General features: G+C 49.1%; 1 protein-coding gene across 1 annotated transcript in view; it reads left to right on the forward strand.

Annotated features, from left to right (window-relative positions):
• LOC148107419 (small G protein signaling modulator 1-like) overlaps nt 1–18,310 on the forward strand; it is a 30,263-nt gene extending 11,953 nt beyond the window's left edge. The window contains 8 exon segments of the mRNA XM_087857150.1: nt 1,934–2,062; nt 5,948–6,130; nt 7,615–7,683; nt 9,034–9,043; nt 9,046–9,620; nt 11,566–11,690; nt 13,617–13,699; nt 18,132–18,310. Coding sequence (XP_087713276.1) covers nt 1,934–2,062; nt 5,948–6,130; nt 7,615–7,683; nt 9,034–9,043; nt 9,046–9,620; nt 11,566–11,690; nt 13,617–13,699; nt 18,132–18,310 — 1,353 coding nt within the window.
• The last annotated feature ends 4,712 nt before the right edge of the window (nt 18,311–23,022 follow it).

Below are 23,022 nucleotides of genomic sequence, written 5' to 3' on the forward strand. Positions count from 1 at the left end.
ACAACGGGGCTCTTTCTCTTTTTAAAAACTATTTCAAACAGTGCTCCAGTCAACATCTTCATAAGCACATACCATTCTGCCTAGTGCTTTTATTTCAGGGGTAGATTCCTAGAAATTGATTGATACGCATTTAAAATTTAAATAGATATGCCAGCTTACTTTCTCAAAAAAGTCACAGTGTTCATAATCCCCGGGGGCCTGGGAGAGTGCACATTTCCTGAGGAATTCGAAAGATATAGACTTCTGGGCTCCACTCCAGTGTTACTGATTTAGCATCTCTGGGAGTGGAGCCCAAGAATTTATATTTTTTGGAAGTTCCCCAAACGCTTCAGTGATCCCCCCAGTTTGGAAGGTACTAGTCTAAGTACAAGTTGGTTGATCAAATAAATTAGTCAAAAATGAAAAATTTTCGTCTAACACTTTTGCAGTCCTTTCACAAATGGGCCGTATTTTTACCCTTCTTGGTTGCATTGTTGTATTAGGGTGGACTGAGCAGCAGTATAACAAATGTCCCCACTTTTTCAGTTGCTTGACATCATGGGGTATGTTTCTTGCTCCGTGAGGAGTCCTAGGTGGGCATTCCTGGCGAGTGGGCATTTGTCCTCCCTCCAGAGGTTCAGGGGCCTTTCATTCTCATGGCCCCACCATCCTCCAGGGTTAATGGGGGGATGCAGAGTCTGAAGGGAGTACACTTGCTCCTTTAAAGCCCTGGCCTGGAAATGGCTTATAGCACATCCTGCCAGATCCCATTGGCCAGCGCCTCATCACGTGGCCACACCTAACTGCAAGGGAGGCTGGGAAATGGAGTCCAGCTGTGGGCTCCAGGACCCAAGCAGGTGGCTTTTTAATGAAGCGTTTACAGCCTCGGACACAAATAGTTCTCGGATTTTAAGCAGCTTTGACAAGGCTGTCTGCAGAATACAAGTTAAAATTTCCAACAAAGACAAAAGAATGGCTGGTTTTGCCATTGTGGTTGGGTACATCTAAGACGTGCATTAAGATGTAAAATCAGTGGGATGCCTGGCTGGCTCAGTCAGTAGAGCATGTGACTCTTGATCTCAGGGTTGTGAGTTTGAGCCCCATGCTGGGCATTGAGCTTACTTTTAAAAAATGTCACATATGCTTGTAATTTTGGAATGTAAAGAGATAGGAGGAAACAGAACCCTACTACCCTTCAGAGTAGCTTTCTAGTAGTCATTGGTACTTTCCATACACACACACACACACACACACACACACACACACACACAAACATGAACAGATTGGGCCTGCTGGGTGCCCAGCATGACTAATTATAACTGCAAAGTCTTTGCCTGAAAGTGAATTTTTGAAAAGAGAGTAAATCTATTGGACAATACAGCAAACAGTTGTTAAAGTCGTCTTAGTGTGCACAGGAGTCATAGTGCATGAAGAACCAGCTGGAAATGTTCATTTGGGATTGATTTGCTTTTAAGCAATTTTCTTTGAGCTGAATCAAGGTTAATAACTTTGAACTCATGCTGCCATATCGACACAATGCACAACATCGACTAAAAATTCAGTAGAAATGTTCGTTCATTCTATACTGACCTTTTGGGATTTTTTGCAAAAAAATGGGTTCACACTAGATATGTTCCGCCTCTTGGGATTTTTTTCCACCTAATAATACACGTTGAACATCTTTTTGTGTAAGTTCTCACGGATGCGCGTCCTGCCCTTTCTCCTCCTGCCCTTTCGATGTGGTGTTCCCATGTAGGGATCCGTTGTTCCTCCGTCAGCGGGCAGTTGGGGGTTTTCCCATATGATGCCAGGATGGCTGTCCCGGTACACACAGCTTTGCTTATTCACAGCATGATCTCTAAAGGCCAGGTCTGAGAAGTAGGGCTGCCAGGTCACGGAGCCCTCCTTCTGGTTTTCTGTTGACCAACCCTTTACTTCCTGCCACCTACCACAGAGCTATGAGGAACGGGAGCTGCTACATCTCATCTCCTATGGCGGCATCCAGCCAGAGATCCGCAAGGCTGTGTGGCCCTTCCTCCTGGGCCACTACCAGTTCGGGATGACAGAGGCAGAAAGGAAGGAGGTTGGTTGCCCCTGATGGGCAGTGGGGTCTTTGGCAGCAAAAGGTGGGGCTGGGGGTGCTCTGGTTTCATGCTGGACCAAGATGGGGCAGGGGAACGTGGGGGAGCCAGGAAACCCCAGGGCGGGGCTGTCCGGTAGAAATACAATGCAAGCCACAGATGCCATTGCTTAAAATTTTATTTTGGGAGATAATTATAGATTCACATAGTTACAAGAAATAATGCAGAAGGGTCTCGCATATCCTTTATCCAATTTCTCCCAATGGTAGCATCTTACAAAACTATAATACAGTATCACAACCAGGGCATTGACGTGTGTGTGTGTGTGTGTGTGTGTGTGTGTGTGTGTGTGTGTGTGTGTGTACCACCCCAGTCAACATACTGAACACTTCCGGTGCTACCAGGGTCCTCGTGTTACCCTTTTTGAGCCCCACCTCCCGGCCTAACATTTGGCAACCACCAGTCTGTTCCTCCTTCCTGCAACTTTGTCATTTGGACGATGTTGTAGAAATGGGATCATGTCGTATCTAACCTTTTGGGATTGACCTTTTCACTCAGCATAATCCCCTGGCAGTCTGTCCTTTCTATGGCCAAGAGTTCCATGGTGTCCCACGGCCTGGGTGAATCACAGTTTGACTATCCATCTGTCGGCGGATAGGTGGGTTTTGTCCTGGTTTGGGCTATTACAAAGAAAGCTGCAGTGAACATTCGTGTTTTCGTGGGAGTGTAAGTCATCATTAAACGCTCAAGGGTACAATGCTGGGACGCACACTATGCATGCTTAGTTTTGGGAGAAACTGTCCAGCTTCTGCAGCGGCTGAGCTGTGTTCTCTTCCCACCCGCAATATCCAAGTGAGCCACACCTGCACCCTCCCTGGAGTTTTGGTCTCGTTGCTGTTTTTTACGTTAGTCACTCAGACAGGTGTCAAGGAGGTTTCATTGTGGTTTTAATTTGCATTTCCCAAATGGCCAGTGACAGTGAACATCTTTGCACACGCTTACTTGGCATCTGGGTATCTTTGGTGAGGTGTCTGCTCACGTCGTTTGTCCATTCTCTAGCTGAATTGTTCGGGTTTTTACTGTTGCATTCGGGAGTTCTTAATACACTCCAGATATTCCTTCTCTGTTGGATAAATGGTTTGCAAGTATTTTCTCCCAGTCTGTGTCTTGTCTTTTCATCCTCTTAATGGGGCTTTTGCAGAACAAATGTCTAAATTTTTTATGAGGTTTAGTTTACCAATTTTTCCTCATGTACATTGAGCTTTTGGTGTCGAGTCTAAGAACGTTTTGCTTAGTTAGCCCTAGATTCCGAAGATTTTCTCTTATGTTTCTTTTCTCAAAGTTTTATAGTTGCACGTGTTACACTTATGTCTGTGATCCATTTTGAGTTCCTTTGTGTATACAGGGAGTGGTTGAGGTCGGGGTTCATTGTTTGCCTTTGACGTCCAGCGGCTTCAGCCCCATTCGACAAAATGGCCATCCTTCTTGCACTGAACTGCTTTTGTGTCCCTGTCAGCAATCAGTTGGGCCCGTTAGTGTGGATTCCCGTTCCGTTGCATTGGTCTAATGCTACCCTGCTGTGAGTCGTCTCCAGCCGATAGCACACCGGGGCACCTACGTTGATCCTGAGTGTTCGGTTAATGCTTTAGTAGTCCTGTTTCAGAAAGTAGAAAGGAACAGATGCCCATAAATATTTTTACAAATGATAAGTTCACAAGAAGTTGCAAAAACTGTGACAAAGAGGTCCTGCCGTACCCAATGGAAGCATCGCCTAGAACAGTAGCTCATTATCAAAACCGGTACGTTAGCGTGGGCACCATAGAGCTCCCTTGACTACAGGCCTCACTAGGACTTCACCAGCTTCTGCAGTATCTCGTGTGTGTGCACACGCGTGTGTGTGCGTGTGTGTATGGGTAGGTCTGTATCATTTTATCAAGGTGAAAGTAATTTTAATAATACATTTTATTTAACCCAACATACCCAGTATATTACCATTTCAGCCTGTAGTCAATATAAAAATTATCGAGAGATTCTGCATTCTTTTATTCATACTAAGTTCTTAAAACCTGGTGGTATTAACATTCCATATCCGAGTACCACCTGTGCTATTATACATTTGTCAGTAAGTTGACTCACTATGTATATAGCTTATTTAAAAAGATATTTGGTATCCCTGCCATCAATGGAAAACTGACATGACTTGCGTAATAGAAGGAAACCATAAAAACAAATAGGATATGACAAAAGGACATAATTCAGTTCCACGCAGATGCCGTAGCCTGCCTGAGGCCAGCTCTCTCTTTGTCAGGAGGGGGTTTCTGAAGTGTGATAGGAGGTGTTCAAGACACTGTAGCACCAGACTGACCTTCCCCGTAATCTGAAAAGTTAAAGGGGAGCTGAAAATAGAAATCACACCGTGATTCTGTATGATAAGACCCCATGCCAGTGAACTGTCTGAAATCGTCTCGGAAATAGCGGGAGGCCCCTGCCACACCTCACCCCCTTGCCTGCTGGGCTCCCGGTGAACAGGAACAGCGTTCTGGTGTGCCAGGCCCTGTGCTTGGGACCGGGGACCCAGCGGTGTGTTAGACGAGGTCCTTGCCAGGTTAGTGGGGGTCGTGCAGAGTCCGATGGAGGCAAACCCAGGGTTGTAAGAGCGCATAGGAGGCACCTCTACCAGGCAGAAGGCTTACCTGCTCTCTTTCCAGGCCATGGGGGTGAGGCAGGGCCTCTAGGAACAGGGGCCAGCCAGAGCTAAGCCCAAGGGGAGACTCGTGCATAATGCAGTGTGTGTGTGTATCTGTGTGGGGAGGGGCGGGAAGGGCATGGTGGACATGGTGGCTGGCACATAAAGGACAGGAGGGTGGGGGTGACAGTGAGAGGTGGGGCTGGGGAGGAAAAAAGAGGAGGCTGCTGAGGGGTAAACTCATAGGAGGGGCCAGGCTGGGACAAGCAGGCACCGGGAAGGAGGCTGCTGGGGTCGTCCTGGTGCAGGGTCATGGAAACCTAGCCTAGAAAGGCAGTGGGAATGGGGAGGTATGCTGGGATGAATCTTCTGGAAGTCCGTGGGAGGGAGGACAGGCCTTGGGCAGGGTGGACCCTGAGTCTCTCTCTGGAAGCCCTGAATAGCTAAAGGATTCCCCACCCCTCCCAACCTGGACACGGAGCAAGCTCCCTGCCTTCTGTCTTCATGCCTGTCCACACCCTTACTTAGATCAGCCTGTCTGTCCCGACTTGTGCCCAGAGGCCGGGCTGATTCAGAGCCTCGGTTACCCAGGCCGTGTATCAGGAACAAGGCCAGCTACCCTCCCATCCGCTGACATGCCACAAGGGAAATGCTTGAAATCTGTAGTCCTCCTGTAAGTAAAGGGAGGGGTCAGTTTTGTTCATCTTTGTATCCTCGGCACCTGGCCCTGCACAGGGCACGTGGGAGGCCCTCAGTAAATGTGGGGGGGGGGAGGGTGGACGGGTGGTGGAGTGGGTACCTGGCACATTGTAGGTGCCTCCCGAATTAGGGGTGAATGAGTGAATGAGGAAGGAGAGAAGGTAATAAGAAAGGAAAGAAACAGTCCTCTCACTTCAGTACGCCCTGGGCTTAGTATGCTCCCTGGCTCCACGGATATTTGAATGTGTGAATGAATGAATGAATGAATGAATGAATGAATGAATGAATAGGAGGGAGGAAGGGAACATTGAAAGAAAGATGCAGCCTCGCGCACGTTTGTGTACCCTCAGGGCCCAGCCGGTGCCCTGCACATAGTGGGTGTCCGTTGGATGTCCATGACATCTGGGGTGTCTCTGGGGCTCAGGCTCCCAGGTCGGAGCTGGCGTCCTCGTCTGGCTTGGGCTGGCTCTCCCCAGGGCTGACCTTGTCTCTGCCCCGGCAGGTGGACGAGCAGATTCACGCGTGCTATGCGCAGACCATGGCCGAATGGCTGGGCTGTGAGGCGATCGTGCGGCAGAGGGAGCGGGAGTCCCACGCGGCTGCCTTGGCCAAATGCTCGTCAGGGGCCAGCCTGGACGGCCACCTGCACCAGATGAGGCACAGGGACGCTACCATCAGCAACGAGGTGATGGGCGGCACCCATCTGGGAGCACGGGGGTGGGGGAGGGGCGGTAAAGGCAGGGATCTGCTCCGCGTAGCTCTTGTAGGGACGGTGACGGCTGTCTGGAGCTGTCACCCCTAGCATGTGGGTGGGAGGTGACCTTGGAGTTCGAGAGACCTGCATTGGAATCCAGCCTCACCATTTTCTGGCTGCGGGGCCTCCAGCAAGCACCTTTACTTCCGGGCCTCAATTTCCACATCTGTTAAAGGGAACACCCACTGGCATAGGGGAAGTTTGTGTGCAGCTCACGTGAGATCGTGCATACAAAGCGCCTGGCACAGCGCTCGACTTTCACATATTCGGCACATGCGCGCTGAGCACCGCGTTCTGGAATGTCGGGAACGCTCCCGTGGCCACATCACACCTCTCCGCCCTCACCGAAGCGCCGGCTTGGCAGCCCAAAGAAGGAGCTGAGAACAAGGTTAATTCTCTTCCCCAGCGAGGCACACTCATCGGGTTGCCAGCAGTCACGCTGCACAGCATAGCAAGCGACCACCAAAAGTCAGTGACTTCTGACAATGAGCCCTGAATGTGTCCTCGTGGGTCTGGCTCAGCGGAGCACTTCTTTTTTTTATTTTTTTTTTAAAGATTTTATTTATTTATTTAACAGAGATAGAGACAGCCAGCAAGAGAGGGAACACAGCAGGGGGAGTGGGAGAGGAAGAAGCAGGCTCATAGTGGAGGAGCCTGATGTGGGGCTCGATCCCATAACGCCGGGATCACGCCCTGAGCCGAAGGCAGACGCTTAACCGCTGTGCCACCCAGGCGCCCCAGCGGAGCACTTCTGAGTGGGGCTGGCAGGGCTCACTCTTGCCCGCTGTCAGCGCCTGGTCCGCTAAAAGGTTTCTTGATCTTCGCTGGGCTCTCTGCCATGTCTGGGGTGACCGGGATGTGCCCCACATGTCCCATCGTCCAGCAGGCAGAGCTGGGCATGTTCTCATAGTGAACGCAGATCATAGACAAAGTGGAGATACACGAGGGCTGGTTAAACGTCTGCCCTGGCAAGGTTGCTCACATCCCCGGGCTGCCGCAGGTCCCAGGGCCAAGCCTCGCAGCCGAGTAGGCAGGAATGAGAAGTTCTAAGGGCAAAAGCATGTAGACAAAGGAATAAAAAAATCAGGCCATTAGTGCCAACCAGTCACTGGGAGTTGAACTTAAATAGTAGGCGGAAGTCTCAAGTACAGGGCAATTAAAGGTAGGGTTTTGCGGTTGCAGGAGTGGGAACTGGGGTCCCCTGGCTGCTGTGTGGCCCTGAGGCTCCAGGGAGCAGAGGGATACCCCCCCCCCACTCTCATTGTACAGATAGGAGGCTGAGGCCCTGAAGGGACCTGCCCAAGTCAGGAATAGAGATGAGGCCGCACTTACAGAATCCCTGCCTGAGCTGAGAGCAGGGCCCCAAAGCCGGGATACAGCCTCACCCCTGCTCTCTCGGCCCCTTTTTCTATCAGTCCTCCCAGAGCTGCAGTTCAGGCCGCCAGCATGTCTGCCTGCAGAGTGACTCCAGCAGCAGCACACAGGTGACCTTCCAGAGGCCCCGCCCCTTCCCCATCCTCCCCTTCCCCCACCCACCCTCTCCCTCCAACCTGGAGTAAAGGGATGGGAGGTCCATCATCTATAGGTCACCTAGGGTTTATTTGTTTTAGCTTTTCATGCTAGCATTAAAAATGGAGTTTTTAGGCACACAAGTAATATATGAATCTCTTCTCCCTGTAAAAAATTAAAGTATTGCAGAAAAAGCTAAATTTGGCTTTGATCATTCCTAATACCCACTTGCCCTCCCTAGAAATAGCATCATTTTGCTGTGTGTGCTGTCAGACCCTACTGATTGCCTGTACGTACACAGAAATATGTACACGGTATATAGAGGACATATTGCAATGTTTGGTAATTTTTGAAAATTTCTACATAAATGCCATCATGTGTGTTGGTCCACAGCTTTCCATTTTATTCAGTGAAATGTTAACTCGTCTCATGTGATATTAAATAAAAAAGCAAAGCCCCCAAAATAGGTGTACTATGTCACCTCTTGCATAACAAGAGGGAATATTAATATTAATATACCTATTTTCAAAAACAATGGATGAATAAGCCAGAAATGAATCAGAATGGTCGCCTGCAGGAGTCAAGGGAGGGCTCAGGAAAAGAAGCTACATTTCCCTGAATAGCCCTTGTTTCCTAGTTCCAACTTTGGGGTTAGGGACATTTTTTTTTTTTTGCATAATTTAAAACAGTTGAATCTAGAAGAAATTTTGAAAAACCAAAAACGTGATTTTAACAGCAAATCAGATTGGTGACATAAACACACAGAGAAGAAATACTTCGTGTTCCCTTGGAACATGGTCTTACATCCTTGATAGGATCTGACCTCAGGACACAAAGAACCACAGAACAATCTTTGAGATGTATCCTGGAGGCTTTTCCATGGTAGTTCATACATTATCAAAGTACTTTTGAAAATTAATCCGTAACAGCCAAGCACGTGGATATACTATGCTGTTTCTAGCCTGTTCCTTCTGTTTTTAACCAATTTTTTGCTTTAAAAACTATGTGCCTATCATTTTGTGTGATGAAAGTTACGCTCCTTGCCACTTGAATTCCCTAGTACTCTCTCCTCAGGCAATTTCAGTGCTTCCTTATTTCTGGATTATTCTATGCATTTCCATGCAATAGGTCACTTTTTTTATTTTTCACAGCGGGAGCTTGTATCATACCTGGTTCCACCCCATCCTTTTCCCCAACTGTATAGTATTCCACGTGCATGTTCCATATTTGAACCAGTCCCCTGCTGATGGATATTTAGGCGGCTGCTGGAACCAGGCCACAGGGGACATTCTCTGTCTGTCTGTTTTTGTGCACCTCGTCTTCAGGTGTTTGAGTCTGTGACAAAGTGGAGCAAGTCGAGGCAGAAGGCAGGTTGGAGGAGAAACAGCCCAAGATCCCCAATGGGAACCTGGTGAATGGCACCTGTTTCCCAGACTCTGGCCATCCCTCCTCCCACAACGTCTCCTCGGGCCTCTCGGAGCACTCGGAGCCCAGCCTGAGCACAGAAGACAGTGTCATGGACACCCAACAGAATGCCCCCCTGGCACTTCGGCCTGGGGACAGCAGCGTGGAGAACGGGCAGAGCAGTGAGGCCACCACCTCCTGGGATGAGGCCCCCCGTGAGGAGCTGGCCATGCAGGACAGCCTGGAGAGCGACCTCCTCGCCAACAAGAGCATGGACGAGTTCATGTCCTTCACCGGCAGCATGGACGTGGCCCTGCCCGTGGAGGGGGCTGCCATGGAGGGCTGGGGGGGCGGTGAGGTGGAGAAGCACAGCCAGGTGGACAGTGAGGACAAGCTCTCAGAAGAACCCGAGATGGAAAGTCTCTTCCCCGCCCTGGCTTCTCTGGCCGTGGCCGTTTCTGCCAACAACGAGGCATCACCCGTGTCCTCCAGCGGCGTCACTTACTCTGTAAGTCACCAGGATTCTCCTCCACTCCGTGTTCTCACCTAACAGCTGCGGGAGGGTGGGCGTGTCCCACAAGCCTCAGTTTCCCAGCATGACCTCTGCTCTGTTACATTTTCCCAGGCACAGAGGCTGCACTGGAAAAGCCCCTTTGGGAGGGAGGACAATATCATACCAGGCTCTGCTGTTCAAACCACCCCAGGTTCAATCCCAGCTGAGGCACGCCACTTCATGTCTCTGAGCCTCAGTTTCCCTATCAGTCGAGTACCTTCTCTCTTGAGCTGTTCTCAGAATTAGTGAGTCCGGTCCTCCATGCCTGACATGCGGTGACCTCTCAGTCAATAGCAGCCTTGAGGATGAGTATCATGGCGTACGATCAGGTCCAACGTCCTTTAAATCCTCAAGTTTGCTTTCTTGCCAGAAGGTCCAAGCCAAAGGATGTCAACTGAACGGGAGGTTTTCGGAGCCAGGAGTTGTGTTTCCATTTTCCTTTGAAGAACTTGTTATTTCTATCTAAGATACACATGCCCATAGTTTGTAGAGTCAAACAGACAAGGCTGAATAGGAAATCAGAAGTGCCCCCCACCTGCCCCCGTGGAGCCCTCCCCAGAGGTCATAGTGGTTACTTACTCTGCCCAAGTTATCTGGTGTTTACCCCTGTGTCCGTAAATAACATACTTGTATTGCTACTTCTTGATCTTTTTTTTCCCCTTTTTTTCTGCAATTCCAGACATTCCACACCCACACCCTCGCCCCATAAGTGACACCTTCCCATCCCCATCCATCCACTACAGTTACAATGATTTCAGTTAAATGGCTCTTGTTCACACTCGTATAACAACAGAATGTATACACCACGTAGGAAGCACTATTTCTTTTTCTTTCCTACAAAAACAATTTTGTTTTCCCCGGATGCATTTTGATTTCCTTATCTCTGTTGTCTTTTCCTACGTTTGCTACGTATGGGTCATCACTCCATGCCCCCAGCCTCCGCACTCTGCCAGTTTTCTAAATCTCTCCTGGAACACTGCGGACACATGAGGTTTTCTGTTCATTTGTATGTCTCGCGAAGTCTCTCCAGTGGCCTTCCCCGGTCCACTGCTCCCAATGGATAGCTGTCATCTTAGATTTTTCTCCACCTGTACATGGAGGTTACTTTTGCTTTTGAATTATGCACCTGTGTATGTTGTAAATCTGATTCAAAGCTGTTAATTATCCAGAGAGATCTATTTTACAGTTCATCTGACACCTTGATTCAAAACAGGCAGCTGTCCTTGAGAACCCAAATGTTAGTTTTTCTTCCGGGGTTCCCTTACCAGGGATGGGGCTTTTGAGGGGGTCCCACCTTCATGCAGGAAAGTCTCTTATTAGATTCCTTACCTTAGGGGAGAAAGACCCCAAAACCATTCAACCCAAGCTTATGTTTTGCCAATTTGGAAGCTTCCTTCAAGGCAGAAGCCAGATTTGGTATTTTCTTGCCTTTCTGGGTTAAATTTTGGCCTTGGAATGTTCCGTATTTTTCTTGCCATATCATTGGACCTTTTCATCAGGTGGGGTCAAGGCAGTAAGTCCAGCATATGGTGGGAACCAGACTCCCGCTCGCTTCCTCCCTTCTTCCTGTCCGGTGTTCAGTGGGGGAGGGTCGCTGCCCCTCCAGCTGGTTATAACCCTCATCCACTCAACGGGGACCATTCGTCTGTGCACCTTAGAGAATTGTTCTGTTTTATAGAAGGGAGAAAAGCTAAAAGAACTTCCATCCCACAAAGTGAAAAGAGGCTTTCGGGGGAAACAACAGAAACGAAATCGAACACCCACCCGGGCCAGGGAGAGGACATGCTTTTCAGTGGCAGCAGGAGAGGGCGAGGAGGGAGGAGGGAGAACCCTTGGAATCCCACCTCTGGGAGGAGTTGGGGTGTAACTGTTCCTTCCTCCCCGTCCCCTGGGTCTGCAGCCGGAGCTCCTGGACCTGTACACGGTGAACCTGCACCGCATCGAGAAGGACGTGCAGAGGTGTGACCGCAACTAGTGGTACTTCACGCCCGCCAACCTGGAGAAGCTGTGCAACATCATGTGCAGGTGGGGGGATGGGGAGGTCTGCGGGGGGGGGGGGCGCGGGAGGGGTGGCAGAGATGGGGCTCACAGGGAGCCCAGCCGGACGGCAGCCTCTGCCCCTGGCACCTTGCCCACCTGGCGTTTACACCAGCCCACGCTGACAATAAGATAACAATCCGAGCAATGATCACAACAGGGAGCATTTATTAAGCACTTACTGTATACAGGCACTCTCCTGAGCCCTTCACTAAACACTGTTTCATCTCGTCCTCACAGCAAGCCCGTGGGGTGAAGTGTTACCCCCGTCCACAGGGGAGGAGATGGAGGTTGAAGGCCAGCGCTTTGCTCCCGTCCCCCAGCGGGCAGTTGGCTGAGCAGGAGCTCGTACTCACGTCTCTCGGGCTCCAGAGTCTTGTGCTTTGTTTCCTTAAGCCAAGACCTGGAGCCTCTCATTACTTTTCACTACATACTGAATATTTTCTTTCTTAAAATAAGAAGGTAACTCAGGCTTATTAAAAACCTCAATCACCCAGCGAAACCACAAGTTCCTAAGGTCTAAAGAGAAGCTGCTTCCCTCTCCAGTCATAATGCCCCCTCGCCTAGAAGAAACTACTGCTAACAATTGAGTAAACATCCTCCCAAGCCATGTGTATAGTTATGTGTAAATAACATAATATAGTGTGTATTATATAATATCACATGAGTACATATGTGTTTTAATGTTTTTTTATTTTATCTATATGGGATTAATACTCTGTCTTCTACGAATTGCTTTATACACTTAATCATGCATCGTGGGCATCTCTCCAGGCTGCTCTAACTCAGGGTTAGGGCTATACTAGTGTAGCCCACAGGCCAAATCCGGCCCACCACTCGTTTTTGTAAATAAAGCTTTATTAGAACCCAGCCATGCCCATTCGTTCGCATAGTCTCTATGATTGCTTCTGCAGAGTTGAGTAGTTGAGACAGAGAACGCACGGCGTGCAAAGCTGAAAATAATTATTATCCGGACCTCTCAGGAAAGGTGTGCCAATCCCTGCTCTAACTCATTTTTATTAATAAGTACTATCCCTTAACTATTCTATTTTACAGTCTCCTAAGCAATCATTGCCTCTCAAAATTGAGTTGAGGAGATACAAATATAATGAACTTTAATATAGTATGTTACATTAAAATGAAAAGGTGCTGGGGAAGAAGGAAGGATAAACCAACCTTTTCTGGGTTATGGCCTTGGAAGAAATCATGGAAGGCCTCACAGAGGAGGTGACATTCAAGATGGCCTTTGACAAAATTAGGAGAGACTCAAGAAACCACTTGGCATATATGTACTCTGTGGTGAGGCCACCTGGGTTCAGATCCTGCCTCTGCCATTTATTATTAGGTGTATGACTCTATGCATGTCACTTGTGTCTCTGGCCTCAGTCTCCTCATCTGTAAAACGGGATATGATAATACCTTTCTCATATGATTATTTTGAGAATTTCATGGTGTAATACATTTTTAGTGGCTGAGTATACAGTAAATGCTCAGTAGATATTAGTTATTATTAAGGGGGCAGATGGGAACTCCAGGCACAGAACTGCTAGGGCAAAGCACAGGGGCATGAATGTGTGCCTGAGAGGAGGAAGTACCAGGAGGTGGTGGGGCTGTGATGGGGAGGAGACAGTGAATGCCGTGTACCCCCAGCGAAGGGGTTTGCATGTAGTCTTGTCATAGTGGGGGGCCTGTGAACATGTGGTGCTTTGAGTTGGGCTTTAGGAAGGCCATCGTGGTGCCTGAGAATAGGATATTTGAAGCGTGTCAGATGGGGGAAGGGAATGAAGGTGGGAGCTGAAGGAATGAGTGGTCCAGGTGAGGGGTGGGGAACTGCGTCAGGGAGGAGGGAGAGGACGAGCGGGTTGGAGAGACAGGTCGTGAGTGCCATCCTTGGGCCCCTTGTCTCTCTTGAAGCTACATCTGGCAGCACATTGAGATCGGCTATGTCCAGGGCATACGTGACCTCCTGGCTCCACTGTTGGTCATCCTGGATGACGGTGAGTATGTCCTCCCCACTCAGGGCCAGGGGTGCAATTTTCTCCCTACTGCAGAGGAGGGGATGTGAACCTCATTTTGTGACTCCATGGAATGGGTCAGTGCAGGTGCTCAGAGGACCTGTTGGTGACCACACCAAGGTCCTAGTAAAATAAAAAGTTCGTTCCACATTAGCCAACACTTATCGCCAGGTGCCCAACACCCCGCCAGGCCTTCGCTAGCCACTGATTGTACAAACGTGAATGGGAACAAAGAAAAACCCAGGCCCAGATGTCTTCACTGGTGAATTAATACCAGTTCTTCACAAACTCTTCCAAAAGGTAGAATAGGAGGGAATACGTTCCGACTCACTCTATAAGACCATTCCTTATATGAGGACCCATTGGTACCTTGATACCTATACCAGACAAAGATGTCACAAGAAAAGAAAACTACAGACTGATGTCCTCTATGAATATAAAGACAAAAATCCTTAGCAAAACACTTGCAAACTGAATCCAGCAAGATATAGTAGGACTATATACCATGGCCAAATGGGATTTATCCCAGAAACGCAGGCTGGTTCAACGAATGAAAATGAATCCATGTAATTCACTATACTAATAGAATTAAGGACAAAAATGACATGGTCATCTTAATTGACGAGGAAATGGCATTTGACCAAATCCGACACCCTTTCATGATAAAAACACTCTACAAACTAGAAATAGAAGGAAACTTTCTAAACACGATAAAAGGCACCTAAGAAAAACCTACGGCTATTTCATACTCAATGGTGAATGACTGAATGCTTTCCTCCTAAGATTAGGAAAAAGATAAGGATGTCCACTTTTGCTACAGAAGATTCTAGCCAGGACAATTAGGGAAGCAAAAGAAATAAAAGGTAGCATACTGGAAAGGAAGTAAAACTATCTATTTGCAGATGATGTGATTTTTGCATATAGTAATCCCAAGAAATAAGAAAAAAAGTATTGGAGGGGTGCCTGGGTGGCTTAGTAGGTTAAACATCTGACTCTTGATTTCGACTCTGGTCGTGATCTCCAGGTTGTGAGATCGAGCCCTGTGTCAGGCTCCACACTGGGCATGGAGTCTGCTTAAAATTCTCTCTTCCTCTCCTGCTTCCCTCCCCCCCCCAAAAAAAAAATATTGGCGCTAATAAAAAAGTTCAGCAAGGTTGGAAGATACAAGATATATATACAAAAGTCAGTGGTACTTCTATACACGTGCGTTGAACAATCCGAAAGCGAAATTAGGAAGGCAATTCCAATTGTAATAGCATCTTAGAAGATATTTATGAATAAACTTAACAGAAGAAGTGAAAGACTCGCAGGTTCAATTCCAGACTGCTGTGATACAGCAAATATTGCAATAAAGCGAGTCAAATGAATTGTTTGATTTCCCAGCGCATATACAAGTTGTGTTTACACCACACTGTAGTCTGTTAAGTGTGCAGTGGCATTATGTCTAGAAAAATAATGTACTTACCTTATTTTAAAAATACTTTATTGCTAAAAGAAAAAAAAAATACTAACCATCATCTGCGCTCCCGGCGAGTCATAATCACTGATTACAGATCACTGTAACAAACATGATAATAATGAAAACATTTGAAACAGTGCAGGTATTACCCAAATGTGACACAGAGACACAAAGTGAGCAAATGCCGTTGGAAAAATGGTGCTGATAGACTTGCTCGATGCTACAAACCTTTAATTTGTAAAAAAAAAAAAAAAAAAAAGCGGTATCAGAGAAGTGCAATAAAACAAGTATGCCTATATACCAAACCTGTAAAAGACTGTTAACAAAATTAAAGATCTAGGGACCCCTGGGTGGCTCGGTCAGGTGAGCGTCTGCCTTCGGCTCAAGTCATGATCTCAGGGTCCTAGGATTGAGCCCCATGTCGGGCTCCCTGCTCATTGGGGAGCCTGCTTCTCCCTCTCCCTCTACTCCTCCTCCCTGCTCACGTACTCTGTCTCTCTCAAATAAACAAAAGCTTTAAAAAAATTAAAAGATCTAAGTAAATGGAAAGACATGTCATGTTTGTGAATTAGAAGACTTGGTAGTGTTAAGACGGCAGTACTCTCCAAATTGACTAGAGTCAGTGTGATCCCTATCGATATCCCAGCTGCATTTTTTGTACAAATGGACAAGCTGACTCTAATGCGGATAGCATTTCGGTGGAAACCTGGCGGTGAACTCCAGGTAGTGCATTCACCTCTCCGGTTCTCCCCCACCCCCGCCCCCACCCTGAACAGGGCCCCAGAGCTGAGTGCCTTTGCACTTGCCCTCCTCACCTTTTGGAAGGCTGTTCCTCTTCTTCCCAAAGGAGCAATCTCTCCCGTGTGCTACCACCTCTAACAAAAAGTGAAAATAATTATTCTGCCTGTATATTTAGCTCCTGTATGCAAAATTGACTCGGGATCATAAAAAGCTGCCTTTCTCTGCCGAGGCCTGTAATAAACACGTGTTGTACATTTCAGAAATCAGACGGGCCTGCGCTTTACTTCTGACACTTTTGGCTCTGCTCCCTTGGGCAGGAATCTCGGCCCCCTCACCAGTTTCTTTCACCTCCACGCAGTCCCTCCCCTGGACGTGGCATGAGTCTTTGTGGCAGTACATATGCCGATTCCTATTCAGTCAGCTTTGTGCCTGGAAGGTCAGAGGACGCCCTTCTCCTACACCAAATCCCAATTCCCCACCTGCGCTTAAGGGCTCTGCGTGGTCTGCTTTGTGCCTGACTTTTTGAGCTCAATTCGGACTCTTCTTCTCCTGGGTTACCTGCTCCTTTGGCCTTCGTCCTGTATGTGGGGCATGTCAACCTGTGCCTCCTTGTCCCTCTGCTTGGGAAGGCTCTTCCTTTGGACCATTTCCCTTGTGGTTACGAGATGCATCAACTCACACATCACACCTCAGAGAAGAGATGGTATCCAGCCCCCCGCCCCCCAGTCTTTGAGAGTGGTGCAGACACTGTCCACCACACCACCCTTCATGAGCTCCGCTTTGACTCCTCTTACTTACTTGTCTGCTTTTTGCCCTGTCTCCCCCATTGGGTGGGAAGCTCAGTGAGGTCTAGTTTAGTTCACGCCAGTGGTGCCTGGCACATGGCCACTCAGTAAACTCTAGTGGACAAATGTCTTGTTTCTCCAACTAGATTGTAAGCTCTTGAGCAGTGGGACAGCTTGTCCTTCCTTTGACTCCTTCTCCATAGTGCCTGGCACATAGGAAGTGCCCGGTGAGCGCCGCTTCATAGCTTGTTGAATGTGGTTGACTGTCATTTAGGGGACAGCGACTGAAGAGGAAGGCATCTAGAGTCACAAGTTTCCAAGTGCCGCTGTAAATGTGCTCTCACATGCTATGTAAACATGGGGAGCCCGTGACATGGGACAAGCTTTGATCTGGATTCTAGTTCCACTGCTACCACTAACCAGCGGGCATCCTTGGGCAAGTTTTTTTACGTATTCTTCAAGGGAGCAAGTCCCCTAGACCCCCTCAGCTCTCACCCCTGTGAGTATGGGAGTAAAGTGAGGGGCCACCTAAGGCTTCCTCTCAGCTCTAAATTCTGACCGCCATCCTTTGAGGCCAGGACCATCCCCAGCATCAGGTGGTTTCCGCTTGGTTTTTTGAACATTTACTAATATCCATAGCTTAATCCTATGCAATAAGAGGCGTCGTTCTTTCCAGGACAGAGAACAGGTGCAAAGGTCAGCGGCATAGAGATGTCACTGAGAAGTTGGGTCGGAGGTGTAGGCAAGAGGAGGGCCCCGTAGCTGGAGAACGGAGGTGGAAGGCTGGGTCCTGCCCTGCGGTTTCTTGCGGGTTGCTCCCGTGAATGCTTGAAACGCGAAATGCGCGTGGTTCATTTGTGAGAACTGGCCTTGAAAAGCAATCTGGTGACGGAGGTGAGGAGGGCAATGAGTGGGCAAAAGTTGAATTTTGCAATCAAGTTAAATTCCAGGCCTCGTCGTGTACAGCTTCAACACACCCTCCACAGAGGGAAAGGAAAAGCTGATTCGCGAAATTGTTCCAGTGAGCGCTTGGGCTGATGCCCGCCGCCCCCGCCTCCCCTCGCTGCGCACGAATTGTGGGGGCTTTCTAGATGGCTTTAGGACATATCCCTTGTGAATGGCAAATGTGTATATGAATAAAAAATGAGTCGGGCACATGCCCAAAGCTCGTGGGGGGACGGCGGTGCCTGTGCACCTTCCTCAGCTGCTCGCACTGGCGCCTCTGCTGGGTCCCACCTACACATTTCTCTTCCCTGGGCTCCGGGGCTAATCTGAGCCGGGGCCCCGCCGGGGACCGTGGTCGCAGGCCACAGTGGGGGGCTCTGAAAGGGTTCTTGTGAGCCTTCTATCCAGGGTGCTGGGTGCCCCGTGTGTCCACCGAAGGCACCGAGGCGCGCATTGCCCCCCCCCTTTCTTTTTCCCTGTCAAGTCACTGCAGCTCTTTTGAGTGCTGTGCGCCTCGCCTTCCCCACGGAGCACCCCAGGCCCCCGCACTGGCACTGGAGCTTGTGTGCCGAGGGTCCCGACCCCCGGCCTAACTTCTTGGTCCCCTTGGCAGGAATGTGCTGGCCCTTCTTCCGGCTGTGGTCAGAGTCCGGTCACGCCTAGATGGTTTCTGTGAATCCTGGGCGGCCGCCTACACCGCCTCCCAAAGCCGGGTTCCTCCCCCGACCGCTGCAGCCGACGACTTCCACGTTCACAAGCCCCGAGTGGCCAGAACGGCTGCGCCTCTTTTTGTAGACTTACCGGGGGGATGCGTGTGCTCGCCTGGGCCGGCAGCTTTGGTCGCTGCCAGGGCGCCATCAGGACTGGCTTCCTTTCCCTTCCTCGACACGTTCAAGGTGCTGAAGCCACGTGGCATTTTTGCTGGCGTCCACACTGTGCTTAGTGAAGCGTCCCTGAGAAGGGAAGTTACCTCCCGTTTGAAAACCATCCCAAACTATAGCTTGAGAGTATGGGAGGTTGATATGAACTTTATCTAAGAATGTTCGGAGCTTTTAAACAAATTAACTTAAAAATAAAATTGACTTTCTTTAGAATTGTTAAGTTGAGAAAAAAGTTTAAGCGTGTTACTACGTGTCAGCCAATGAGATCTTCAAGATCAAATTTTTTAGATGGATTGTGCCTGCTCATTATGCCAGGTATGAATGTTTGGGGAGTTATCTGTGTTTCTCATCATTTTTAAGCCTTGATCTTTTGGCCATTATACCTTTATTTGGGCACATGACGAGCCAGAACTTTTGTGGAAAAGAGCTCTCTGGAGAAGGTTTCTGAACCAAAGAGCCGTTTACCCACGTGTCAATTGCTTTCTCTATTCACAATAGTACTTGAGATTGGTTACCTTTCCCCCAAGAGGGCGCCTGGGAGCCTCAGGCAGAAAGGTGGTTAGAAGTCTGCTGAGGTGGGTCTGGTCCAGACGCACCTTCATGGTGTTCTGTTTGACAGTGTATAGCCTCTATGCCCACACTTCTGATGACAGGGAACTCATGACCTCTGAAGAGGGACAAGCACGTACTTGGTGCTGGCAGGTGTTTTCCTGAGCCCAAGTGCGTCTTCTCATACTTACTCTCTCCCACTCTCCAGATTTACTTCTTCCCTTTGGGGCCCCGTGGAAGTCAGTCCTGGTTTTTAGCCTGGGTTCTCTAGAAATCAAGGCTGGAGGCAGAAGGAAGAGGGAGCAGGGATAAAAAGGAGGGCGGCAGGGGAGTCCATAGCAGGGAACTTGCCGCTGTTAATCACGACTGATGCCCCAGTCCACGGGACCGTGCCTCTGAGGGGCCGCCCCAGCCAAACCCTGAGATGTCCCCTCGGCAGTGAGAAAGGGGAAGAATCCAGGTATTGGGTCTGGTCTCACGCTGGGGGTCCAGCTCCCTTACACGCCAGGCTCCACCCACTCATGTGACCTCCCCAGGGTTGGGGACAAGAGGCACGTGGGCAGCACCACTCTTAAAGTTCAAACCAGGACCCCTTTGAGAGTGAAAGGGACACGTGAATTATGTCTAAACAACAGGCGTAAACTGGGGCTGGTCTGGGCAAACTGGGATGCATGACCATCATCCTCAGAGCCCATGAAGAGCAGGATCCGGGACTCATGAGGCCTCGAGGCTCTGCAAAGGTGCCTAAGGGGCTCTGCTACAACTCTCATCCACATGGCAGTCTGAGTTGAGGGTTCATTCATTCCACAAATATTTATTGAGTGTCTGCTAATACCAGCACTGCCCTGGGCCCTAGGGAGGCAGCGGCAGTGTGCAAAGCCAGGCACAGGTTTCTGCTTTCTGGGAGTCTATAGTTTAGGAGAGCAGATATCCACTTAACAATAACTAAACAACTCTTTAATTACCAGTGTGGTGCTGTGGAGAAATGCTGTAAATACACAGAAGGGTATAACCTCTTCTGGGGCAGGTGGCAATCAGCAAAATGTCCCCGTGGGAGTAAAGTGAAAGGTGAGATTCTAAAGTGTGAGTGGAATTAGCCAGGCTGGGCTGGGCAGAGGAGGAAAGCCTGAGGGAGGGAGAAGGGGAGAGGCAGGGGAGGAGAGAAGATTGTCTCAGTCAGGGGGGATCTCATGGCAGAAGATTCCCGGCCGGGAGGACTTTGGTGCCCAAGATGGTATGAAATGCCCCCATGGGTCTGGGACCCAGGATCCAGGGGGAAGACTGGGTGGTGGTGAGACCACATGGGAGGGCCATGTTGCTCCAGCCTGACACCAGGCTAAGGATCACATCTTCAGTGATTTAAGTTGAAGCTGTGTCCTCACTACCAAGTGCGGTGTGGCAGCATGTGCAAAGGGGAAAATCTTTAACATGCTTTTGGGAGTGTCCTACAGTGAAAGTTACAGGTGCTTTGGGTAGGACGGAGGGAGTGGAGATGGAGAAAAGTAGATGGGTTGGGGATATACTTAGGAGACAGGATAGGCAGAGCTCAACAACCCATTGGGTGCAAGTGGGGAGGTACAGGGAAGCAGGGAAGGGTCAAGGATGAGCTCTGGTTTTAGCACGAAGAGCTTCAGCATGGAGGTGCCCTTTCACGAGGGGAGAGGGATGGAGAGGGAGGGAGGAGCTGTTTGTGTGGGAGGAAGAGACCCAGCCATTCCTTTTGGATTTGTAGAGGCTGGGGGCAAGTGAGACCTCCCCATGGAGATGGGAAGTAGGTAGCTGGGGTGGAGGTCTGCCACCTGGAGCAGATATTTGGCCTGGAGTTAGGGACTGGGGCTTTATGAATCTGTGAAGCCACGGGAGAGGTTAGACCTGCGAGGGAGAACTAGAAAGGAGTGTCCAGGATGGAGTCTTGGTTTAACTCTACTGTTTAAAGATCTGGAGGCGAAGAGAGAGCTCTCAAAGCAAATTTAGAAAAAGGGGCCAATCAGAAGGTGAACAGAGAGAGCGGTCACTTGGGAAGCTGAGGGAAGAGTGTTTCAAGAAGGAACAAAATAGTTAACTGCGCTCAAGGCTTCTGAAAGGTCCAAAAGATTTAAACCAAGAGGCTGCAGGTTTATCAACGTGCAAAGCCATTGCTGACCGGAAGGAAAAAAGAGAGTTTTAGCAGAGGGCAGTTCGATCGGAGGGGCTTGAGGAGTACGGGAGCCAAAGAAAAGCAAACAGTGGAGTGTGGATGAATTGGAGCGAGGCTGGGACAAGAAGAGATGAGGCGCGTTTGGTGGGGGCCACCGGGGAGGGCTCACTTCGGGAAGGTGAGAGAAGGTCCAAAGGCTGCTGGCAAGGAAGCTTGTAAGGAGAGGCTGAGGTTATATGGGAAAGAGGGGAAAGTGAAGTCAAGTGCCTGAGAGGACGGGGCAGGGAGGGGACTATGAAGCAGCCAGAGATGTGAAGGCCGAGTGAATGCGAAAGGGCTGCCCATAGGTTCAGATAAGATGGTGGCAGGATAGGACAGAATTCCTGGCTGTAGGCTTCGTATTTTCTTTGAAACTTTGAGAGAAGTTCACCTGCTACATGGTAGCAAGAAAAGCTGGAGGTTGGAGGGAACAGTTGAAGTATTAAGTTCCATGATGCGAAGACGAACCAGACGGGTCCACCGGCTTCTCGATACCGGCTGGCCGGGACGCTGGCCGGCCGAACTGGCCGCACAGGTGGTGGCCACTTTCTTGAGAGTTTGAGGCACGATGTTCCTGCCTTCTCATTAAAAGGCGTTCTGGACTCAGTCTATTAATGAGCATCTGAGATGCTGTTCTCACTTTTTTAGCTTCTCCATTCATTTCACAAACTACTATTCTCTGCTACCTGTCTCAAGATCTGAAATTTGGCTTAAAAAAAAATCACTTTCTGGGAATGGCTTTGACATCATAGCTGAAGCGACAAAGCCTTTAGAACAGAGTACATTTTGTTCTTGCTTTTGCAGTTGTTCATTGGGATGGGGGTCATTTCATCAGGACAGGAAGGCCCCAAATGCACACAGATCAGAGGTGGCAACGGTCCTCATCTCTCGTCTGTGCTCCTTTGTTGTAGAAACGATGGTCCTGTTCGAGGGCCACATCTGGAGGCTTGAGTTTGCTAAATGTGCTCTACACCTGGACAAGTCACAGAGACTTTTTTTCCCTCCAAATTTTTATTTAAATCAGTTAACACACAGTGTAATATTGGTTTTAGGTGTAAAATTTAGGGATTCAACATTCCATACGTCACCCGGTGCCGCTCATAGCAAGGGCACTCCTTAATCGCCGTCACCTGTTTCACCCACCCCCTCTCACCCGCCTCCCCTCCAGTAACCATCAGTTTGGTCTCTATAGTCAGGAGTCAGTTTCTTGGTTTGTCTCTCTCTTCCCCCCTCCCCCACCATGTTCATTTGTTTCTTCGATTCGAAGGTCAGGTGGCAAATACATATACACTGGAATATTACTCAGCCATAAATATGAAGCCTTGCCACTCACAGACAATTTTTATGAGAAGCTGTTTAAGGGACACTATCCCTCCTGGGAATGCCAGAGATCCAGGGGATTTAAAAGTCTGGAATAAAATCTGTTGCAAACCACTATATTGGTGAGTGGCCTAATTCTAAGTTCTGTTCGGCTAAGATGCCCCAATAATGGGCCTATGCCCCTTGTGGGAGAGAGCAGTGTTGATCTGAAAGCTGTGGTTTAGTGCTATGGGACTTCCGGTGAATTCCTTTAGGAGGAGTATAAACTTTGTGCCCTGGAGTTAAGATTATGGTGTAGAAGAATAACAGGCCTTCATAAACGTGAACACTGCTGCATGCCCTCTCTTGACTTCTGACTCATAACCTGGCCAGGCTAACCTCTGATTCCTGGCAGGAACCTTCCACTCTAGCTATGCAGATTAGATGAGGTTGAATCCGCTCAAACTGCC

Source organism: Ursus americanus, chromosome 30 (assembly GCF_024610735.1).
Source record: "Ursus americanus isolate L20-20 chromosome 30, mUrsAme1.1.p, whole genome shotgun sequence".
Classification (NCBI taxonomy): Eukaryota; Metazoa; Chordata; class Mammalia; order Carnivora; family Ursidae; genus Ursus; species Ursus americanus.